This window comes from Rhineura floridana, chromosome 2 (assembly GCF_030035675.1).
Source record: "Rhineura floridana isolate rRhiFlo1 chromosome 2, rRhiFlo1.hap2, whole genome shotgun sequence".
Lineage (NCBI taxonomy): Eukaryota > Metazoa > Chordata > Lepidosauria > Squamata > Rhineuridae > Rhineura > Rhineura floridana.
Window position 1 is genome coordinate 44,219,110 of NC_084481.1, and position 22,551 is coordinate 44,241,660.

The window sequence follows — 22,551 nt, forward strand, 5'->3', positions numbered from 1 at the left end:
CTGGAGGACTTTTGCCATCATTGAAGGAACCATGAATTCTGCTTTGTCTCAGAGAATTCTACAGGAGAATGTCAAGCCATCCGTCAGCTGAAGCGGGGTTGGGTCATGCAGCAAGACAATGATCCAAAACACACAAGCAAGTCTACATCAGAATGGTTGAGGAACAAGAAATTTAAAGTTTTGGAATGGCCTCGTCAAAGTCCAGGCCCAAGTTTGTATTTGAAACTGCCCCGATGTCTGTTTGTATACTGTACCAGGAACTGCTGGGATTCATAAGTAACTCTTTAAACCTCAAAAATCAGCCGAGTCCAGGTGCCTTAGAGCGAGTGTCCAAGCCCTGGTTTGACCAGGACTGTGTGACATTGAAGAATACCCTAATGGCCATTTATAAGAGATATAGAGCTGCTGAATTACCAGCACTCCCAGCTGAATACCTAGCTATTAAAAGACACTATAAAATTTTAATAAAAGCGAAAAAGAAATCCCACCAAAAGGAAGTCTGGCAGAATTTAATAGAAGCCTCCCGGCTAAAAGATTCAGGAAGGTTCTGGAGGCTGGTTTCAAGGGGGTGCCCGTCTGTCCCGTCATGTATTGAATATCATATACTGGCCGGTGAATGGGAATCATACTTTGCTGGCATCTTTGCCAAGAGCCAGAAAGCTGATCGTTCACTGTGGGATGATTTTAATATGCTACCCAGCTGGCCTCCAGTCTCCATTTGTGAGATTGCCGCACTTATTAATAAATTAAAGACAGGCAAGGCGCCTGGTGTTGACAATATCCCCCCGGAACTCCTTAAAAAACATCTAGATTGGTGGGCGCCTATACTAGCAGCTTTGTTCATGGCTATAGATCAATCAGTCTCCATTCCCGATGACTGGCGGATGGCTATTGTTCTCCCCCTCTATAAGAAGGGTAAAAGAACGGACCCATCGAATTATAGACCTATTAGCCTCCTCAGTGTCATCAGTAAACTTTATGCAAGCCATCTTTTAGAGAAGCTAACCTCTTGGATGGAGGATGAAAACATCTTGGCCAATGAACAAGCCGGTTTTAGATTGGGTCGCTCCACTGTGGACCAGGGTCTTGTCCTCCAGCATTTGGCTGAAAAATACTCCTCACGTAAAGGGGGGGCATTTTTCACCGCCTTTACAGACCTTAAATCAGCTTTTGATGTAATATCCCAGGAGAGATTGTGGGCGAAACTGATGGACACAAATATTGATAGACATCTGCTCTGTTTAATTCGCTGTTTGCACAAGAAGACCCGGTTAAGGGTAAGGTGCAATCAGGCTGGACATTTGTCTGCGCCGATTCCATCTTTTAACGGAGTGAAACAGGGTTGTGTCTTAGCGCCCTCTTTATTTAATTTTTACATTAATTCATTGGTGAAACATCTATTGGCAGTAAATTCCCACCCCCCCATTCTGGTGAGGAGACATATTTCCTGCATACTGTACGCTGATGATATTGTCCTTTTATCCCAAACACCGATCGGATTGCGTCGCCTGTTAAGAGAGCTTACTTCTTTTTGCAATGACGAACTTTTAAAAATTAATTACGCAAAATGTAAGGTTTTAGTTTTTTCCAGAAGGAGACACAAGTACCGATGGCAAATTGATAATCATTTCATCGAACAAGTTAATGCTTTTAGTTATCTTGGCATAGTATTCCACTCTTCAGGCTCCTGGAAGGCCCATCTCACTAGGTCTGCTGAGACTGCCCAGAAAACGGCTAAGGCCTTACTTTCTTTTTTTTACACAAAGGGCGGTTCATATGTTCCCGCAGCTGTTCAGGTGTTTAATGCCAAGGTTCTCGCCCAATTACTTTATGGGATACAGATTTGTAGTGGGGGCAATTATACACTGCTGGAAGTGGTCCAATCCAAATTCCTGAGGACTGTAATGGGTGTCCCGATCTGTGTTCCTAATGTGGCCCTACACTTAGAACTGGGTGCCCTTTCAATCGAGACCCGAGCTTGGATGCTTAGACTCAGCTACTGGCTGAAGCTATTATTCATGCCCACGGGACTGGCCTCACTAACCTTGGCAGACCCTTTCCAGTCCCAATGGAAACAGGCACTGACCAAAAAATTGGAAACCATTGGCTTCTCGTTTTCAGCTATTGAGGCCCTAGGTTATACGAGGGCCAAAACAACTATCACGCAACGTCTTAAAGACATTGAATTTCAAAATAATCTGAGCCTGGTCGCTGCATACCCCCATTGTCACATTAATGTGAAACCTTTTGTTCCTGCTAACTATATTTCAAACCTGTCTATTCCCAAATTCAGAAGAGCATTTGCCCTAGCACGATTTAACGCCCTCCCCATAGCACTATTGGAGGGCAGGTATAAGGGTATTGCCCACAGTGAACGAATCTGCCCCTGTGGAGCTGAGGAGGTGGAGACTGTATGTCATGCATTGCTGTGTTGACCTTTATACTCAGACCTTTGTCGCAAGTTTATTTACCCAATTTTATCCCATTCTTATCTGAGTTCCGAGGCTGTGTCTTTACAACGACTATTGGCCGATCTGAATTCCCGGACTACTGTGAAGGTTGCCTCGTTCTGTGCAGCTGCCATGGCTCGCAGGAGGGAACTAATTAGTCCTTGAGTGCTGCTAATCTGTTTGACTTCGGGGATTTTGAGCTAAATCTTAATTTTTATTTTTCTGTTTTTCCCATTATTTTCTAGTTAACTATGTTATAGTCCCCTGTATAGTAGTATAGTTAACATCCATGCTAATACGCAACAGTTCAGGTAGATACAAGAGTGGCCCTTCAAACAGATTTCGTTTTAGCCTTTTAAATTGACTGTGTTTTTAGCATTGTATTTTATTGATATCCTGATATTTGGATGATTTGTATTTGCATTGCTGGTCCTCAACCGTAATAAATTGTATTCATTCAAAGTCCAGACCTAAACCCCACTGAGTTGTTGTGCAGGACCTGAAAGGCACAGTTCATGTTTGAAAACACACAAACGTCACTGAGTTATAAGCAGTTCTGCATGGAAGAGTGGGCCAAAATTCCACCACAGAGCTGTGAGAGACCGATCAAGAACTACAGGAAGCGTTTAGTTGCAGTCATTGCTGCTAAAGATGACGTAACCAGGTTTTGAGTCTAAGGGGGCAATTACTTTTTCACACAGGGGCACTGGGTGTTGCTTAACTTCCTTTAATAAATAAACGAAATAAGTATCAAAATTTTGTGTTATTTGTTCGCTCAGGTTCCCTTTCCCCTAATGTTAGGTTTGGTTCAAGATCTGATAACATTCAGTGCCAAAAATATGCAACCATGCAGAAAATCAGACAGGGGGCAAATACTTTTTCACGGCACTGGCTGGGAATGTTGGTCCTTGCTAAGTAGCCAACTATATGATTTCCCCACAGGTTCTGGTGTTGGTGTACAAAGCTCTATACATCTTGGGACCAGGATACCTGACAGATCGTCTTACTCTTTATATATCCAGTTGATCATTGCGCTCTACAGGTGAGGGCCTCCTGCAAATACCATCCGTTCCACAAAACATAGGAAGCTGACCTTTAATGTTGTAGCACCTATCCTTTGGAATTCCTTCCCCTTAAATATTAGACAGGCACCCCTCTGTGTTATCTTTTCAGCACCTACTGAAGACCTTCTTCTTTCATCAAGCCTTTTAAAGTAGAGATCTTATCCCACTCTGGGTCTGTGTTGGAATTGCTTTTTAAGATGTTTTTAAATTTTTTTAAAAAAAAGATGTTTTTAAAGATGTTTTGTTTTAGTATATTTTAAACTCTGTTTTTAAGTTGTTTTACAGAGTTTTTAGTGTTTTGTTTGCCACCCTGGGCTCCTTCTGGGAGGAAGGGCAGGATATAAATTTAATAAATAAATAAATAAACCATCTTTCCTCAGCACCTTGCTTCACACTAGCCTGGGGTAGGTAAGCCTCATTGCAGTGTCTGCGCTATACTACTTCAGACTCCAGGTTAGAGCTAATGCTCCACCAAGGGGAAAAAAATAATAGTAATTCCCACATAGACAAAACTAGCCTGACAGAAAAAAGACCCTACTTACCTGGGAGTAAGCCCCATTACATTCAGGAGGACTTACTTCTGAGTAAATGCCGCCCTGGGCTCCTGCTGGGAGGAAGGACGGGTTATAAATAAATAAATAAATAAATGTGATCAGGATTGCACTGTGAGCTAGAAACTTCACCAACACCTAGTTTTCTAGCTTATTTATTTTAAAGTGGAGATGCATTCAACTGTAGCTACAGTCCGCAAGTTTTCTTTATTATTTATTTGATTTATATTCCGCCCCACCCCTGAGGGTGAAAACAACAGAGGGGAACCATGACCACCCTAATGAAGAAGGGCACACTAAAATGTAGAGGAAATAATGTACAACCAGTGTGTATTCAGATACTTATTGAGACATAATATGAAGAAATATTTATATAAGCAAGACTGTTGAAGATGTTTATTATTATTATTATTTATACAACCTGTAAAGATCGTTATAGTGCAATCCTATGCATGTTTACTCAGAAATAAGTCCCAATGTATTCAGCTGGGGCTTACTCAAGACTGCAACCTCAAGTGATAAGGAACTTCACTCTCCCAATCCAACACTCAGAATCATGGTACTTTAGGCTGTTTTGCAACTTTTACACTTTTTATGGTTATTGGATTTTAAATGGTTTTATTTCTTGTTGTGAGCTGCCTTGGTTTCCAATCAGCAACCCTACCTCACAGGGTTGTTGGAAAGACTCCATACATACACATACTTGAGATGTAAAAATACATACATCCCATATAATACTTTATTATCAAAATGAGTTGATCATTGCAGAACATTTTTTAAAGACTTCAGTATTAGTTTTCTACCAAATAAAAGCAGTGACACCTAAGTAAGATGCCTTAACTGCTTACAAAAAATAGGATTGGAGGGGGAAAGAAAGATTTACAACACAATCCTTTCCTATGTTCACTTAAAAGTCCCATTGATTTACAGGACAATCCTTACCACGTCTACTCAAAAGTAATTCCTATTGAATTCAATGAGGTTCATTCCCAGATACATGGGACTAGCATTGCAGCTTTACTCCCAGAAAAGTGAGTATAGGATTAAAGCTTTATATTGGGAAGGTTTTCAAAACAAGTGATGAATTAGAGAAATAAACTGCCCTCTTCAACAGTCCAGGAAAATTTAAACTTGTTTGACTCCTTATAATTAGAAAAGTATAACACACTATGGCATCATAAGATGTACACTTCTTTAACATTCCTGTTCAAAAATGATTTGAAAGATATATGCTATTTTTGCAATTTAAAAAACCCTGCATGTACAGTTTTATTATAATCATAATTGAAATTGTTTACTGTGCATGCCTACCAAGATCCTGCTATGATCTTCTGATCTAGATTTCCTGAAAAAGGTACTCCTGTTGCTGATGAAAGCTATAAACTTACTCAATTCGTGATTTGAAGATAAGCAGGAAAAGGACTCTACATGCCTTGCAATGAGTTTTAGCTATTGCCTGGAGATCAACAAATAGCTCATCAATCACTCGTGTTGTCCCTCCTTAGTAATTTTTTTTAAAAAAACTGACAAAATACAAACACTTTAGCCTATTCTTGTAGCAAAAGTGCTCCAACATGATGGTCATTTTGGTTGCCCTTTTATGCACCTTTTCCAGCTTTCAAAACCTTTTTAGAGATGGGGTGACTAGAACACTACAGTATTGCAAGTTAAGCCACATTATAGATTCATACAAAGACATGATACTGGCAATTTTACTTTTAATCCCTTTCCTAATAATCCGTAGCATGAGGATCCTAACCACTTTTAAAAGGAATTGCCCATCACCATCAAATGATTTTAATCACAATGTAAGACTTTGACATTATTAAAGTGGAAGGCAACGATGTATAAAAACAATTAACAGTGTTTTTTCTTTTGCTGCAGGTCTGCATACATAAGGTCCTATATGAATAACACACAACTTTGTCCAAATGAAGTGTTATATTGACAACAAGCAGCAGCCTGCGATTTGAGTTGGGGTTTTAACACTTTGCATTCATTTCAATTGGTATAAAAACATTGTGATATGCATTACATAGTATTTGCGATGTGGTACTTAGGATTTTTGGGAGCTAGTGTTTTGCATGATACAGCCATAGGATTATTTAAAACAATCAGTTTTTCTGAAACAATAGCCATCAAATGTCCATCAACTTCTGATTTGTTTATATTTTTTGAGGGACAAACCAGAAGTTGAAATGAACTGAAAAAGTATCAACAATCCCCTGCAAAATTAGGGGCTCTTGCCTACTTCTCTATGACCTCAGCACGGAGGTGTGGTGAACAACCTGCAATTCTCTCATTAAAACAACATTTGGATAACCATTCTGATACAATAATCTCAGAAGCCTGACTTCCTAAACAAACCTTCATAAAAGCTCAGTTGTGATTTAGTCAAATATTGGAGCACCAAAGGCTGGTCAACTCAATGTATATGACCAAGCAAGCAACACAAACAAACAACAACTGTCTTACAATATTCTAAGGGAAAGAATTTTTCCCTATTCAAGGAGGATGCATGCTACACAGAGAGACCTATTTACCTGATACCTCTGAATGTATTAGAAACTAAAACAGTAGCATGATGATGTAGATATGGGGTGCTGAATTCAGCTCCCCATATGCAGATTCAGAAAAAGTGACCAGCTTTAACGCTTAGGGTGATGATTTCGCCAATATGGTGAATTTTGGTGGATTCACTGTGGTGGCCAGCATGTTCAACGGTGGTGTTCACATTTTACCACCTCAGACATGCAAGTATGAAACTGGACATTTTATCAAAATAAATTATTTTGTGCAGAGAAGGGATGAGGATCCTGTAGATCTCCAGATGTTGACTCAAGCTCCCATCAGTCCAAAAATACTATGGTGAAGAAGTCCAACATCTAGAGGGCCACAGGTTCCCTATTCCTGATGCAGAGTTTATTTTATACTTTGATTACATAGAATTACACTTTAGAAAGATTGGGTTGTGAAGCATGATGAGATAAAATATGACTGCATAGAAAAATAACATATATTTTTAAAACTTTAAAAATGAACAGAATATAGTGGGCTAGTTTCAAATTTGCAGAACAGTGGCTGATATGAATCAAGACTGTGTAGTGCTGCTGCTGTTGTAGAAGATCCAGTTCTACTGATTCACTTTTGAAACTCTGGTGTGGCCCATTGAGGATCAGTAATTCCTATTCAGTATCCAATTTATGTAGACACAATTAAATGTGGGGCCATTGTGGGCTATATTTGGAACCGTCATTACAGATATTAACGATATTAAGAGTGAAGTGTAATAAAGAAGTGATCAAAACATGCAACAAGTCACAAGTCTTAACTATTCCATGATACTTCTTAGTAATTTAATTCACAGTAATTTTCGTGAAAATTTTCAGAGCCTTCCTGCGCTATAAAAATGGAAATGGATTGCCTTCAAGTCGATTCTGACTTATCGCAACCCTATGAATAGGGTTTTCATGGTAAGTGGTATTCAGAGGGGGTTTACCATTGCCTCCCTCTGAGGCTGAGAGGCAGTGACTGGCCCAAGGTCACCCAGTGAGCTTCATGGCTGTATGGGGATTCGAACCCTGGTCTCCCAGGTCGTAGTCCAACACACTGTTCTTGACATTAGCATTTGTCTCAGATTTTTTGCTATTATATCATTATTGCCATGGCTTATTCCTCTATGAAGAATTTTACATTTCACACACACACACACATCTCTCCCACTCAGAACAGAAAAAAGACAGCCATGAAACACTCAATTTTTGCTATGGTAAGCACTGAAACACTGATACTGGTCTGGTTTGCACATCTTGGTAAGCCACAGTTAGAAAAAACCTATGGCTTACTGTGAATGAGTAACATGCTGGTGCACATTATTCAAATCGTGCACACCCCGCTCCTCCCTGTGGCGACCAAGGTAGAAACAAACTACAACGCTGGCTTAGCATTATGTGAGAACCAGTGCTCATGGTTTGCTTCTCTCCAAACAAAACACGAGGAAGCTAAAAACAAACCTTGGCTTCCTCCTATGGTTTGCTTAGAGAGAAACAAACCACGAGCGCTGATTCTCACATAACATTAAGCCAGTGCTGCGGTTGTTAGGGAGGAGTGGGGCAGGCACAATTTGACCAGTGTGCACTAGCATGCTGCTCATTCATAGCAAACCTTAGTTTGTTTCCAAATATAGCTTATCATGCCATGTGAAAGGGGCCTCTGTCAAATATTTATTATATCAGATAGGGGGTTCGTGTCAAGAATCCACACAGAAATAACCAACAGAGTCTTGTGGCATCTTAAAGATGAACAAATTTATTATGGTATAATCTATCTTTAAGGTGCCACAAGGCTCTGTGGTTGTTGTTTTTTTTTGCTGCAACAGACGAACACAGTCGGTTACCCCGCTAGAAACTGTTACAAATGTAAATGATCAAGAATAGAAATGGCTTCAGTTTATCATCAGTATATTTAGACACTTGGCCATATCAACTTAACAGCCACCCCCTGGTCCCAAGACACATGATATCAAAGTAAGTCAAAGTTCCCAGACAAGAGGGTTTCATTAAACAATAGTCAAGATTGGTAAGCAATGCTGCCAAATTACTCCAGCATATGCTTCATTTGGTTTAGTTATATTTTTAAAATCCAAATTTAATAGAAATTGGCTTCTCAATTAACATATAGCTACATCATAATTATTTGTGAAACATCCAAATAATCTAGATCTAGGTCAATGTTGCCTTCTGTTCCCCCCTCCCCCAAATTCTGGTTCAAAAACTTATACATTTTTGCTCGTATCAAGTTTAGTGTGACATATGGTCCAATGGCAAATGCCACTTATTTAAGTGAGATTTATTTGCATACATTAGTCTGGGAACAGAGATGGTTCCATCAAGATTCAAATTATTTAAATAAACAAACAAAATAAACATAAACAAATAATTTGGAAGGTGAGCCTTTTAAATGGAAGACTAAATGCAAAAAGATCTAACAATGGAAAGAGACTATGAGGGGTGTCTAGCCAGTATTTTTACAGAAACCATCCACATACCTAGATTCACTACAGCTTAAATTCAGCCTGATCCTCTAGCTGTCTAGCATGTTATTCTGCAACTATAAATTGTGTTTGCAAAAATGCTGCAATAACAGTCCTGAAAAAATACACAAAATCACAGAAACAGTGAGGTGGGAGCATAACTCTGAACAGAAAAGATGGTTTTTATAAACCTAATAAATGTCTCCCAGCCATTTCTGAAGTTTATATATTTACCATAGGTAAATTTCTATCTATTTCTTAGGTAGGAGGAGTTAAAACAATTAGCAGATGAAAGAGACATTGACATCATTTAGCGTGTTTCATTGTGACTGTGAGCATTTAATTCTGAAAGGAAACACTGCACCTGTTAAACTACTTGAGAACAGCATATAAAATACTATTTAACATTTTCATAGCATTTTTTATCTTCAAAGAACTTTACAAATGCAAACTAATTAATCTGCCACAGAAGTGGGTAATACCTCTCTTTTGTGGCTGCAGGTTAAATGGTTTTGTCTGCTATAATCAGGATCAGAAGAAGCCAGTGGTTTCTGGTTCTTGATCCCATGCTCTTGCATTTCTCACACATATATGTGCTTGGGAAGAACAACCCAATTCCAAGGATTGGAGATTTACAGCCCACTCCCATACATCTTCAGGCATGCTTAAGTTCACTGATTTAAATGACCTTAAGCACACTAAACACCACCTGTGATCAGACTATGGTTTAGAGACCCTATTATCAGGTAGGCATATGTAAGGGTATCTCATTTAGTTCCCTAAAAGTAGCTTCTCATATTACATCAGAAATCACTTTTGAACCTTCCATTTTAAAAGCAGCTTGTCAAGCAGCAAACAGTTTGCAAACTGTGCGTGAAGAGATGTGAAGAGATGAAGAATCTCTGCTGTGCACACCAGGTCTTCTGAATCATGGCTACAGAGGGAATCTAGATCACATCTAATCCAACCCTTTATTTATCTAACCCAGATCCAATTAGCAGAATAACATTTGCCTGCACAAACTCTACATAAATGGCTTCCATACATTTCAGTGGGGCTTGTTCACGAGAACTGACTAGTGAATTGATGCTTAATATCAATAACACATTAATTTATCTAATCCAGATTATGGCATACCATAAACACAAAAGAGTAGTTTTAAGCATAGCACATTATGTAGGATAAGCTTAATTTTTTTTTAAAAAAGTTGTTTTATTAAAAAAGGGAATGTTGGGCAAGATATTTAGTGATTTGTATATTTACAGTTGTTAGAAACTTCACCAGCAAGTTATCTGCATGTCGTACAGCTCAATTAAAAATATTATAATTATACAGTAAAAATCCAAAATAAATCTTAAATATCCAACTGAGCATAAAACCCCAAAAGACATAAGACAAACACAATAAAATACAATACAAATCATAGGATCTAAAAATGACCAGAAAATACAGGAGCTAAAACTACCACCCAAACCATAGGACTGAAATAACATGACCTTAAAATGCTTGTTTAAAAAGCCTTATCCTGTCACTGACAATATGAGCACCAGGCACACTTCCCATTCGAGCATTCCATAGCTGGAGGGCCACCAACAGAAAGGTCCTGTCTCTTGTGGACACCTTCTAAGCTTTGGACTGAGGAGGCACTTGGAGAAGAGCTTCCATAGATGACTGTAAGGTATTGGTAGGTACATTTGGCCACTTATTTCTAGAAGTAGCAAGAGGTCTTTAATATCTGACTGAGCACTAATCCAAGAAGCACAAGGAGGATAAAGGAGATACTGGATCAATGATATTGTCAAGCAGCTGAACTCCACACACAAAAACTGTTTTATCAGATCCTTCTATTTATTTTATTTATTTATTTTATTTCATTTTTAAACCGCCCGTAGCGAATAGCTCTCTGGGCGGTGTACAAAAGATTAAAAGTACAGAAATACAAAATATCACAATAAATAAACTGAAACAAAGAGATTTAAAATTGTAACATTAAACGCTTTAAAATGCCTGGGAGCATAGCCAGGTCTTAACCTGGCGCCGAAAAGATAGAAGCGTTGGTGCCAGACGTATTTCTTCGGGAAGGCTATTCCACAATTCGGGGGCCACTACAGAAAAGGCCCTAGATCGAGTAACTGTCCTCCGGGCTTCCCGATGGGTTGGTACCCGGAGGAGGGCCTTAGACGCTGAGCGAAGTGACCGGGTCGGTTCATAGCGGGAGAGGCGTTCCACAAGATACTGCGGTCCCACGCCGTGTAAGGCTTTATAGGTCAAAACCAGCACCTTGAATCTGGCTCGGAAGCAAATAGGTAGCCAGTGCAAACGGGCCAGAACAGGTGTTATATGCGCTGACCGGCTGGTCCTCGTCAGCAGTCTTATACTGCAATGACTTCCCATTCTTTGATAAGACTAAAGAGAGACGTAAAGACAAAGACATACAAAATATGTATTTCCGTGTGTTCAGTCCCTTCTTCATACTCCTTTGAAGACTCAGAAAGGAAAACACTTGTTTTCACATTTACACAGAGCTCTGAATTATGCATTTATCCCAAAGATATTCTTCTGCTCATGGAAGGGCACCATTTGATCCAGCCCTATATTTCTCTTTCATTATTAAATAAACTGCACGGACTTCTGCTGCATTTCTCCAGGCCACTCATCACAAACCAAATAACAAAGTGAAAGCAAAATCTTGCCAAACAAATTTCAAACACTAAATTAATAATGATGGTGACAAACATTCAGTTGTACTGAGATCTAGTATCTAGCATCATTTCAAATGGGCATCATTGTTCTGTGAATCTGGGTGGAGTTGCACTTTGGTGAACCATTTGCCAGAACCATGGAATTCAGCATGCTGACATATATTTTTCTGAAGCGGATTTAGAGGTTGCATACTGATTGGTTATCCACAATAGTAACTGATTTGCTGCCTCTACTAGTAAGAAAAGGTCCAGCTATGGTTCCACCACAAACTGAGTGCTCTGCAGGTTCACAACAAAACAGCCTATGAGAACAGTGGATATCCCTTGCTTGGTTACACTGATAAAGGATGTTGCTGTATTTTATTTGTTCTTGTATTATTATTAATTTGCATTATTTTATCTTATTGTAAGTTGCTTCAGAGTGTTTTTTTGGCCAGTAAGTGATATAAATATAATAAAGGCTTATGAAAAACAGGGCTGTGGAGTCGGAGTTGGAGTCGGAAGCAGTTTTGGGTGGAGTTGGAGTCAGAGTCGGTAGAAATGTACCGACTCCGACTTCAAAATAAATTTTGATTGACAAATTTTTTAAAATATAAATTCAAAATGTCAAAGAAGCTTCCCATGAAGTCAGCTGTAGTTGAGCATTTCACCATAACTCAAGATGGAAAACATTTTGTGTGTCAGTGTATGACACAGGACCCAGATGAGGACAAATGCTGTGATGCCAAGATCAGCGCATATTCAGGCAATGATAAAAATGCTCCTATGAGAGCTTCCAATTTAAAAAGACATTTACAGCCCTTTCCAGGGCTGTGGAGTTGGAAGCAATTTTGGGGTGGAGTCGGAGTTGGACAGTAGAAAAATAGAGGAGTCGAGTTGAAAGTTTGGCGTACCGACTCCACAGCTCTGATGAAAAACCTAGCAAAGTATTATTACGGAGTGGACAGATCAATTGGTTTTTGGTCTGTGTCACTTTCTCTTTTCTCCATCCATAAGTCCATTCAGTCTCATTTCTACATTAATCTGTAATTTTAAAAGAAATCCACATAAAATTTGCAATTAAACATGAATTGAAATATTTTTAACATATTGTCTCACAAAATACATGTTTCTAAAAATATCCATTTAAAAACACACTGATACATTTTTTTCTAAATTTAGAGAAGTGCAAAATCCAAAGGATAACTATGTTCTGATGTGCAGATTGGCCTGGGAATTCTGAATTTGGTCAGCTTATATTGAAATATGCAAATATCAAATTCTTCAAGCCTCCCAAGATATAATGCACCAGCATACATGTGTGTCCTCTGACGAGCCTCACTTGGTAGTATTGCTAGACATTAAATTCAGTTGAGATTTCAAGAACCTAAATGCAAGTTTTATTTATATGGCTGAAAGGTAGGCAGCAACAACGGCTGCTTGATTTTGCCCTCAAATTACAAATGGAGCAGGTTAAGAAATAAGATTTTAAAGGGAACAAAAGTCACTCAAAGTGCTGCAATGAGATGTATTCTCTTAATGTAAGTATTGCTCTTAATTAATGTGTGGACTTAAAAAAACAGAATTAGCACTAAACATAAGCTATATTTTCTTTTATCAGATCATCTGTAAGCAGCATGTGCATCTTTAATGGTATGTATTCATTCAAAGTAAAAGTCTTTCAAGTGAAATCACCAACAACTGAAAAAGGATTTCATCAAGGTGACGTGAAATAGTTCAAGCTCATAAGGCTATGTGTGTAACAGGCACAAAGAGAACGGTGAAAACAAGAGGTGAGCCTTGAACACAGTTTTCTTTCAACTCCCTTGGGAATCCCAGTACTATAAGTCTTGAATTCCTTAACACAAGGGATCATGTTCACCGCGTACAACAGTACATCTGGGCCTAGGTCCAGGGAGTCTGCTTGTCTAAGACTGATGAAATATTGGCGCCACCAGGTAACAGTGGTGGTCAGAAAACCTGCCAGAAGCTTGTAACTGAAGACTAAAAAATGAACTTAGCACATTGCTTTAACCAAAGGGCTTCTTTCTGCAGCATACAATAACTGCAAGATACAGACCATGCAGACCAAAGGTAAATCGTTCTACACATTCACATTTGGTAATGCAATAGTTAGGATTATTAAAAACACAATATATATATTAAAGCTTTTTAAAAAAAGACACCCCAGGACAATTAGAAAAGGAGATATTTCTGGGTTCCATGAAGCAGGACCAATGAGAAGAGAAAAATAAAGATGAAAGGAGAGCACTTGCTCCTCTTCTGAATTTGGAGAAATAAAATACCATGTTTATATTGCATATTGGTGAGGTTGGCTGATGAATACCATGTTTTGTTTGCATACAATGGGTTGTATCCAACAAAGTCATCCTGTCAGCGCAAGGGTTTTCACCTGCGCAATGGACTTCCTCTTCTTCTCTCCTCCCTCGTGCCCCCAAATCTGCTCCAGAGGGTTGGGAAAAAACCCAGAACAGATTTGGTGAGGGCACAGGGAGAAAAAAGTCCTGTTGCACGGTGGAAATCCTTGCTCTGGCGGGATGAGTTGGTTGGATACAACCCAATGGACATAGCTCTGACCAAGTAAGATGCAAGGACTAAAAGAAGCCAAAATGCAAAGGACTGTATACAATGTAATCCAATTCATGCAATGATTACCACTTGCAACAATAAGAAAGCAACAGTAAATCACAACATAGATAGATTTATTAAAAGGTCATCACACCTCCTGATTTTGCCTTTTTCAGGACAAAGAGAGCATCCTCCCAATACAAAGTCCGCCTTCCTCAAGATCTCCCCTACCTTATGGATTAATGAAGTGCAGGTATACCAAATCAGAGGTGGGAGGGAGAATGGGGAAGGGGAAATGGTTGGAAAGGAAGAGCGATAAGAGGAAGAGGAAAGGCTTTGAAGGAGTTATATTAGAGACATGCAAAAACATCATTTGATTGTGGCTGTCAAAGGAAACTAATGGAGAGAAGATGGATAGGGTTGAAGACAGGACAAGAAGGATGGTTAGGAAGATTCTGTGGTCACAAGCAACCGCTGTTCAGAAGAAAGGATCTTACCACCTACCTAGTGAGCTGATAAATGCAAACAAGGTAGGCCCACTGAACAGGGTGTTTGGATTCCCAGACTAGCACAATGGCATAGCTGGTGCTACTGCTGAGGCCTGACCCCAGCGCCAGCAAGAAAGCAACCATCAGTGTTGTGTGGTGGCAGCTATCTCTTGTCCTTGTCACAAAAGCAAAAGCAGTTTTGGCTACACTCCTATATACACTTTCTTGGGAGGAGGTCCCACTGAACCCAACTGAGAACTTTGTAAAGCAGCCCATTCCAGCAGGCTTCCTGTAAACACCAAACAGCTGATCCTTTGCATCGCTGCCAGTTCACCATCTCAAACCTGTTCAGACAGCTAGCACCCACTTTTACAGTCGCTTGATTAAAAGGCCCAAAGCAGTGATGTGAGGTAAGATTAAAGTAGGTTATTCAGAATTGCTTGGGATCAGATCATACCAGCTCCACTTTAGCCAAACTGAATTTATTAAGAGAAGATAATAGCATGGTATTTACTGTCAACTTAAAACCAAACAAGAAAAAAATTGTTATAACCTCTAAACTTGCCCAAACTGCTGAAACAGACAAGTAATGTCTCTTACGTGCCGCAGATGATTCCTTTTTGACAGCAATAGGAGTCTGGGTTCGTCCATCTCTTTTTCTACGTTTCTGGCAGATCTTAGGCCACTGCAGCCTTATCAGCCGACTCCAGCCAAAGAGCCCAAGCAGAGAACTTGGTTAAGCCTTTGCCTGTGGAAACTGCCTGTCTAATCTGATTCAGGAAGTTGGGCAAGGCCAAAGCAACAGTCAACCCTGATTGTACTACGACCGCTGCCTGCTCAAGAAGAAAGACAGGAAAGAAGGAAAGTTGGGGTTAGGATGTGACAAAATATCAGAACAGACTTAAAAATTATCTAAAATTCCTAACTTTTTGTCCTTCGCATCCAAACTCTTCATAAGATAAAACAAAAATGTTGGGGAAAACACGGTGTGCAAATTAACAGCCATTAAAAAAAAAGAGAAGAAATTAAAAAATACAGTACTAGTAGAATATTGATTGGAATTAATTTTTTTTTGCAGTCAAGATGTAAAGATATAGTTCCATTTTCAGCTATTATTTCAGGACGCAGAATAAGGGAGAACCATCATTTGATCAATACAACATTATCCAGAGACGTCAGCTATGATCTGTGCCAATGATTCTGTCTGAAGGCTGGAAACTTTAGCTTTCAGCCTTGCTATTAAACCACTATAATGATACCAGGAGACAGTCAAAGGGACAAGTAACATCACAAAATATTCTGTGATGAGAGAAAAACATGACAGTGCTAGGCCCTAAGCAACAATACAGGATTTTGAGCCCATACTGTTGATTTCAGTTGGACTTTCACATAAGTGTGCTTTCATTGCATTATGCATCACACCTAAACACATATACTTGCGTGAACATGATGAGGGTTTAGTCTTCATACTGATTAAAATCAATTTAGGATCAAGCAATGTATCTGTTTCCTCACTTTTCTCTTCTAAAGTATCAGTGCATTCCATTTCTGTATTGAAGCATGGACAATTATGCCATTTTGAAAAAGGTAAATTTATGTGGTGCAAAAAAAGTACAGATGGACATGCTGCAAATCCGACACTATTGTTTTATTTATATGCTAATATATATATAGACTTCAATCCTTTACACACTTAAATAGGAGTAAGTCCCACTGAATTCAATAGGACTTGCTTCTGAGTAGACATGCATAGGTTTGTGCTGTCAGTTCTTAATAACTGTAACTCAGATCACTATAGCTGAATTATACCTGCTGAGCAAGAAACAACCATTCCTACATCCCCTTTCCCTGGCAAAGTACACCAGCTCCGGGAATCTATACTGATAAAGTGACTCTTGCACTAGCAGACACTACTGCTAACATAAGGGGGCAGAAGTGGAAAAAAGCAGGGCATGGCAAGGGCTTAGCCCAGAATCTATGTTTCCTCAGGGCTCACAAATGTTTCCAGTAACAGTGTAACACTGACCCAATAAGTGATATTATTATTATTACTACTACTATTATTATTATTATTTCAATTTATATCCTGCCCTTCGTCCTGATGGAATCCAGGACTCCAAGCACATCAATAATAATAAATAAATACTTTTTTAAAGCATTCTAAAAACAGTTAAAAACATTATCTCAACCAGTGATTTCAGGGTTGCCAGGAAGAGTATCTTTCAGCCACTGAATGTCTAGGTAAACAGGAATGTTTCTAAATTCCTCCTGAAAGTCAATAATAAGGGAGACAGACGTCCTTCTCAAGGGAGGACATTCCACAAACTGGGAGCTGCCAAACACTGCCCTACTAAAAAATCTCCCCTTTTAAGTCAGCAGAGAGTTCCACTGCTCCCCTGCCTTTGCCTCTAAAGTCACAAATGATAGGAAGACAATCACAACACGCTGCTAGATACCAAAGACCCAGGAACTGACAGATTTCATATATCAAGATGCTCATAAAGGGGCTAAGTCACTCTGCCCCAATGTATGTAGCACTATGAGCACTATACACTAATATATTTAGCACTATGAGCATATAAGCAGGGACTCTGGTGTTGGGAAAACTTTGCAAAAGGAGGAATATTTCACAAACAAGCATCCAACAGCCAAAACAGAAATAAAGCACAGATGAGTAACACTTCTCTTTCCAGAACTCTTACAAAAGTGCAGCATTCTGAACATGCCTGTATGGGATCACTGTTGATCCAGCAGCAGGGCTCTAGCCCCTTTTCTGGGGAGGCTGGAGGTTATGGGTTCCATGTGCAGGCCCCTTTCTACAACTAGGCTATGCAGTTGGCTGTTGTGACTGTCATGACAGCCCTTCCTTCCCTATCAGCCCTGGCATTTTCCTTGGCAAAAGGATTGTTCACACCTTATGGTTATAAGTGATCAGTTCAGTCCTCTGGCCAAACCAATTTGTCCTTTCCCTGTCAGAGAGATAAAGAGAGACAGGAGTGATGGCCTCACCCTCTTTTGCCTCTATCCCCACCTGCAACTGGCTTTGGCACCACCCATAGCCAGCATGCAGCCCCCAACAGTTTGCCTCACAAGGAAATGAGGCCCTCACAATAAAAATAAAAATAGTTGCCTACTCCTGGCTTACATGCTGTTGCTACCCTTTCCAATTGCACTACTGCTGGCTGCTAGAGAACTTGCACTACTGCCTGAGGAAAGGCAGGGACAGCTTACCGCTGCAAGCATCAGTTGCTCATCTCCTACTTCATAGGCCACATATGCCTCTGAGAAGAGAGGTGCTGTGGACTCTTCTTGGCAGAAGAGAGGACTGTGCATGGGACAGGGTGTTGCCTTGTAGGATCACATCATCAAGACATTTGTGACATCACCAGTGTTTTGTTCACCGCCCAGAGAGCTATTCGCTATGGGTGGTTTAAAAATGAAATAAATAAATAAATAAGCATTCATTGGTGCCTTCCACACACAGCCAACACAAAACAGTAGGTGTGTAATGTCATGAATAATGAGTGACAGCCACATTGCCATGGTTATTGTAGGAATGTATGCCAGCGCTGCTAGTTTGCCTCTTGCTTCTGCCCATATTCTTGTGCTCGGTACTTTGCTGTCAGCATAGCAGAACCATTGGCCCAGTCTGCCTGTCAAAAGATGATAATCCAGATAACATTTTGTATCATCCCTCCAGCTTCTGCTTTTCAGGGAGCTTTATATGCTATAATGCCCTATGCAGCAAATTGTTGCCAGGCAAGAAACATGGATTTTACTATGTATATGGTACAGTTAGAGTTTTGTAAAAGTATGTGAAATCATATAGATGGTAAAGATGGTAAATCATACAGATGGTAAATCATACAGATGGTAAAGCCTCTTCAGACAGGCTTTTAGGGTGGGTTAGGTTTTTTATATAGTTGAGATTTTAATGTTTTAATGTATTTGTATGTTTTTATTCTGTATGTCGCCCAGAGTGGCTGGACAACCAGCCAGATGGGTGACTAATAAATCTAATAAATAAATAAATAAAGCAAGCCATGACACACAAAACACTCACATTGCATCTTATGTTACAATTTGGACACACTTCTGTACCTAGAGTAGTAAAAAATTGTAGGAAGTATAGTAACATGTTTTTGAAAAATAATATACAAAGCCACAGTTAGAGTAAGGTTCTGCTTTATATTCTAATATTATAAAGTACCATACAAACTGAATCAATCAATGCAGCACTCGACTTAAATACGTAATCTGGAAATCCATATTGAGTGCTACCACATAAATCTTAACTTCATTTTTTTGCAATAAATCAAAATTAAACAACCTTTTTTTCTCCCCCTCCCCTTTTTGAGCAGCAGCAGAGAACAGGCTGCACTAGTATGAACACAGGGCAAGAAGTGATCTATTGAATAAGTTACTTCTTCTTGTAAACATGATTATTTTCTTATAGGTGAACATCCTGATCCTTTACATTGAAGAAGTCACAAATAAAAAAATATTATAGCCTTCCTATTTGTTTTTGGACTTCAAATATAAAATCAAGCATTTACCCAGGAACTGAATGTTTCTGAAGATTGAGAGCCACTTACAAGAAGATGCAAAGAGTGCCTGCTTCGTGATGATTTAGCTTTTCAAAATCAGTAAATCAGTGCACATAAGAATATTGCAGTCTCTCATGCCCCTTAAGATGGTTTTCAAAGCCTGATTTTGTTATTAGCAATGGGAGTATCACTCTGATGCAATTATTAATACTTGAGAACTGTTCCAATGCATAATTAGAACATTTACATTCTACTACAATAATCAATCATGTCAATGAGGACTATAGCAATGCTCAGATCAGGTTTCTCCAACCTGGTGCCCTCCAGATATTTTGGACTACAACTTCCATCAGCCCCAGCTAGCATGGCCAATGGTAAGGAATCATGGGAGTTGTAATTCAAAACATTTGGAGGGTATTAAGTTGGAGAAAGCAAGCCTAGACAGATAATAGCTATTTTGCTTCATATTTATGCTCAAATTATTGTTTGTTAAGGAAAAACGTATTTCCAGCAAAAGTCTTCTCCTCTCTGGATTCCAAATTGTTCAGTAAGCAATGCTGCTAAAGCTCTTCTGCAATTGATGGGGCAAACTTCAACTACAAGAACATTCCATACCTGCCTTTGGCTAAGGGGGGGATTTGGATTGAGTGGAGGTATCCTGCTATTCAGCTCTGTGGCCTGAACCAGACTCCCACTCGTCACCGCTAATGGAATGACATAAGTACCATTCTGTCAGCACTGACCTCTCTCTTCCAGCCACTGAAGTGTATAGGAGGCTTGTCGGCAGTATCCCTGCCAGTGGGAAGCCCTGAAATAGGGCATTCTGAAGGTAGGGAGGAGGCGAGTCTGACCTGGCCTAGGATCCATTGGATCCCACGATGGCATCAGGCCCAATCCGGATTCAATCACTGCACCAGCCTGGATCTGTTGCAGCATAGAGTCTGATCATCCTGCACCCCTTCTGAGGTGGCTCCACTGTTCCATAAAGCCCCACTGGGGATGGGGGGTTGCATTGTACCCCAGGTTTTCAGTCCTATGCACACTTATCTAATAGGCTGCATTTAACCAATTTCTTCCAATTAAACATGTAAATGATTGTGTGGTGACTTAAGTCCTGTTGAGTTCAAAAGAATATGAGAGTAACTTTGTACAGACTGGGGCCATGCTATTTTAAATACAGTACACAATATGGCAGCAAAATAGGTCAAACACTTAAGGATTACCCTTCATTTCAAAGGAATTATAGCTTCACAACTATTAACAATGGATGTTTTTTTCTGAATGTTTAAGGTGCTTTTAAATATTTATATTTCCCCAAATAGCTATTTGAATGCTTTACTTGCTATTCTTCATTTCAAAATTAAAGTTTTCATTACTCCACCAGTACAATGCACACAGTTGTTCAAGCTCTTTTTCCACAAAATCCTGTTCACAAAGTAGGCCAATATTTTTCCAGTTACACAAAAGACTATCCCTGGTCTGCCAAGCAGCAATTATATAACAACATTTCCAAAAGATATATTATGCCAAATCTTATTTGCTTACTTTAAAGATGGGTCTGGTATTGTTACTCCAATATAATATAATGAAATATAACCCATGGGAGACTTTTTGCCCTCACCACAATAGTTTAATTCATCAAGGTGAAAATTATTGGTTATGTCACTTCTCATTAAATCAGAAGGTGTCCACTTCAAGCAATAATTTCACAACTAGTTTTAACATAAAGTTACTTATGTACATCGTTTTTAATTTTGATAGAACCAAATTATACCCACCAACAGGCTAACTGCATCTATATTTGTACAATAACCCCCAGCATTCACAACAGTTGAGTGGTAAGCTTTGCATGCACAAGGTGTGAGGTGCAATCCCTGACATCTCCAGGACTCAGGCAGCATGGCTCAGGTCTACCTTAGAGAGTTGCTTCCAGTCAGAGTAAACAGTATTAGCCAAGATGAACCAACTGTCTGAGGTACAATAAGGCAACCTCATATATTCACTTTATATGAAGGTATAAGAAAACTACATCAAATAATTTCCTGTATCATTCCTTAGAGGGATACAGTTCCCAGATTTTAAACAGAGCTTTAAAGCTGCAAAGAAGAGTTCATAATTCATTATATTTGTCCTGTTGTTGTGATGTTCTGAAACAGGGTGTTTTTTTTCAGTCAAGAGAAACTGGGACTCTTAGCCTACAACTCTCTGAATTAATAACACCAGTATGCAATCCTCTGTATGTCTATGCAGAAGTAAGTCCTACTGAGTTTAGTATGGCTTACTTCCAGGAAAATTGGTACAGGATTACAGCTCAAGTCTTTTTTGAACCTATTATGCAAAATAGCAGGGAACTCCTACTGGAGGAGGAGAGGAGGGAACAAAATATACGTCGTAACTACATATCTAGAAATGCAAATAAATAAATAAATAAATATTATAAAATAAACAATGGAAGGCAACTTTCCTCTGTAGCTTTCACCTAAGGGATGTATATGTGTACGAGAGAGGGAGTATGAGCTATTCCTCGTCCTCTCTACCCTTCTCGTACTATAGCCTGCAACTTCTCCACTTTCCTCACCCTTAGAGACACTCTTCAGGCTCACCCGTGATCCATCACATAGAATTCACTTACCTCTGAATAGCAGCAGCATGTCAACAATACTCCTGGGCGCCGCCATCTTGTACAGACGTGTTGAGTCACGTGGACGCGTGCAGTAACCTCCCCCTCGCAGGGGTCAGGTGGTGACTAGGCCAGAAGGGTAAGGGCCGAGTGGCCGAGTAGAATGTGCTTCTGTGGGACTTGTGGTCACCTTTACGTCTTTACTCAGCAACACAGCCAGGCTGCAAGTAAGTTAAATTCCCCTTTGCATAGCAACCAGCGAGGTAGTTGCAGTAAGGGCTCGGGGTGGGTGGGAGGGAGGGAGGGAGGGAGGGAGGGAGGGAGGTAACTTGATGACAACGTAAAAAGAAAAGTGCTGAGCCGTTGAACCGGGAATTATTTGATATTTATTGGAAAATCTGAAATTTGCCGTCAGGCTTTGCCGGATTTAATTTTTTTTTTTTAATCAGCTATATCTCCCCCCCTTTCCCCCCAATATTCTTAACTTGTTTTATGTCCTTGGCTTTGCAGGGCGAACAGAAGAAGAACG

At 39.6% G+C, this 22,551-nt stretch overlaps 1 protein-coding gene across 3 annotated transcripts in view; it reads right to left on the reverse strand.

The window, feature by feature from the left end:
- METAP1D (methionyl aminopeptidase type 1D, mitochondrial) overlaps positions 1-22,130 on the reverse strand; it is a 107,832-nt gene extending 85,702 nt beyond the window's left edge. For 2 of the 3 annotated variants that reach the window (XM_061608494.1, XM_061608491.1), the window contains exon 1: positions 22,035-22,130. In XM_061608494.1, the coding sequence (XP_061464478.1) occupies positions 22,035-22,080 (46 nt within the window). In that variant the 5' untranslated portion in view covers positions 22,081-22,130. The remainder of the gene's footprint in view (positions 1-22,034) is intronic. The other variant, XM_061608493.1, reaches the window with a different exon arrangement.
- Between the last annotated feature and the right edge of the window lie 421 nt (positions 22,131-22,551).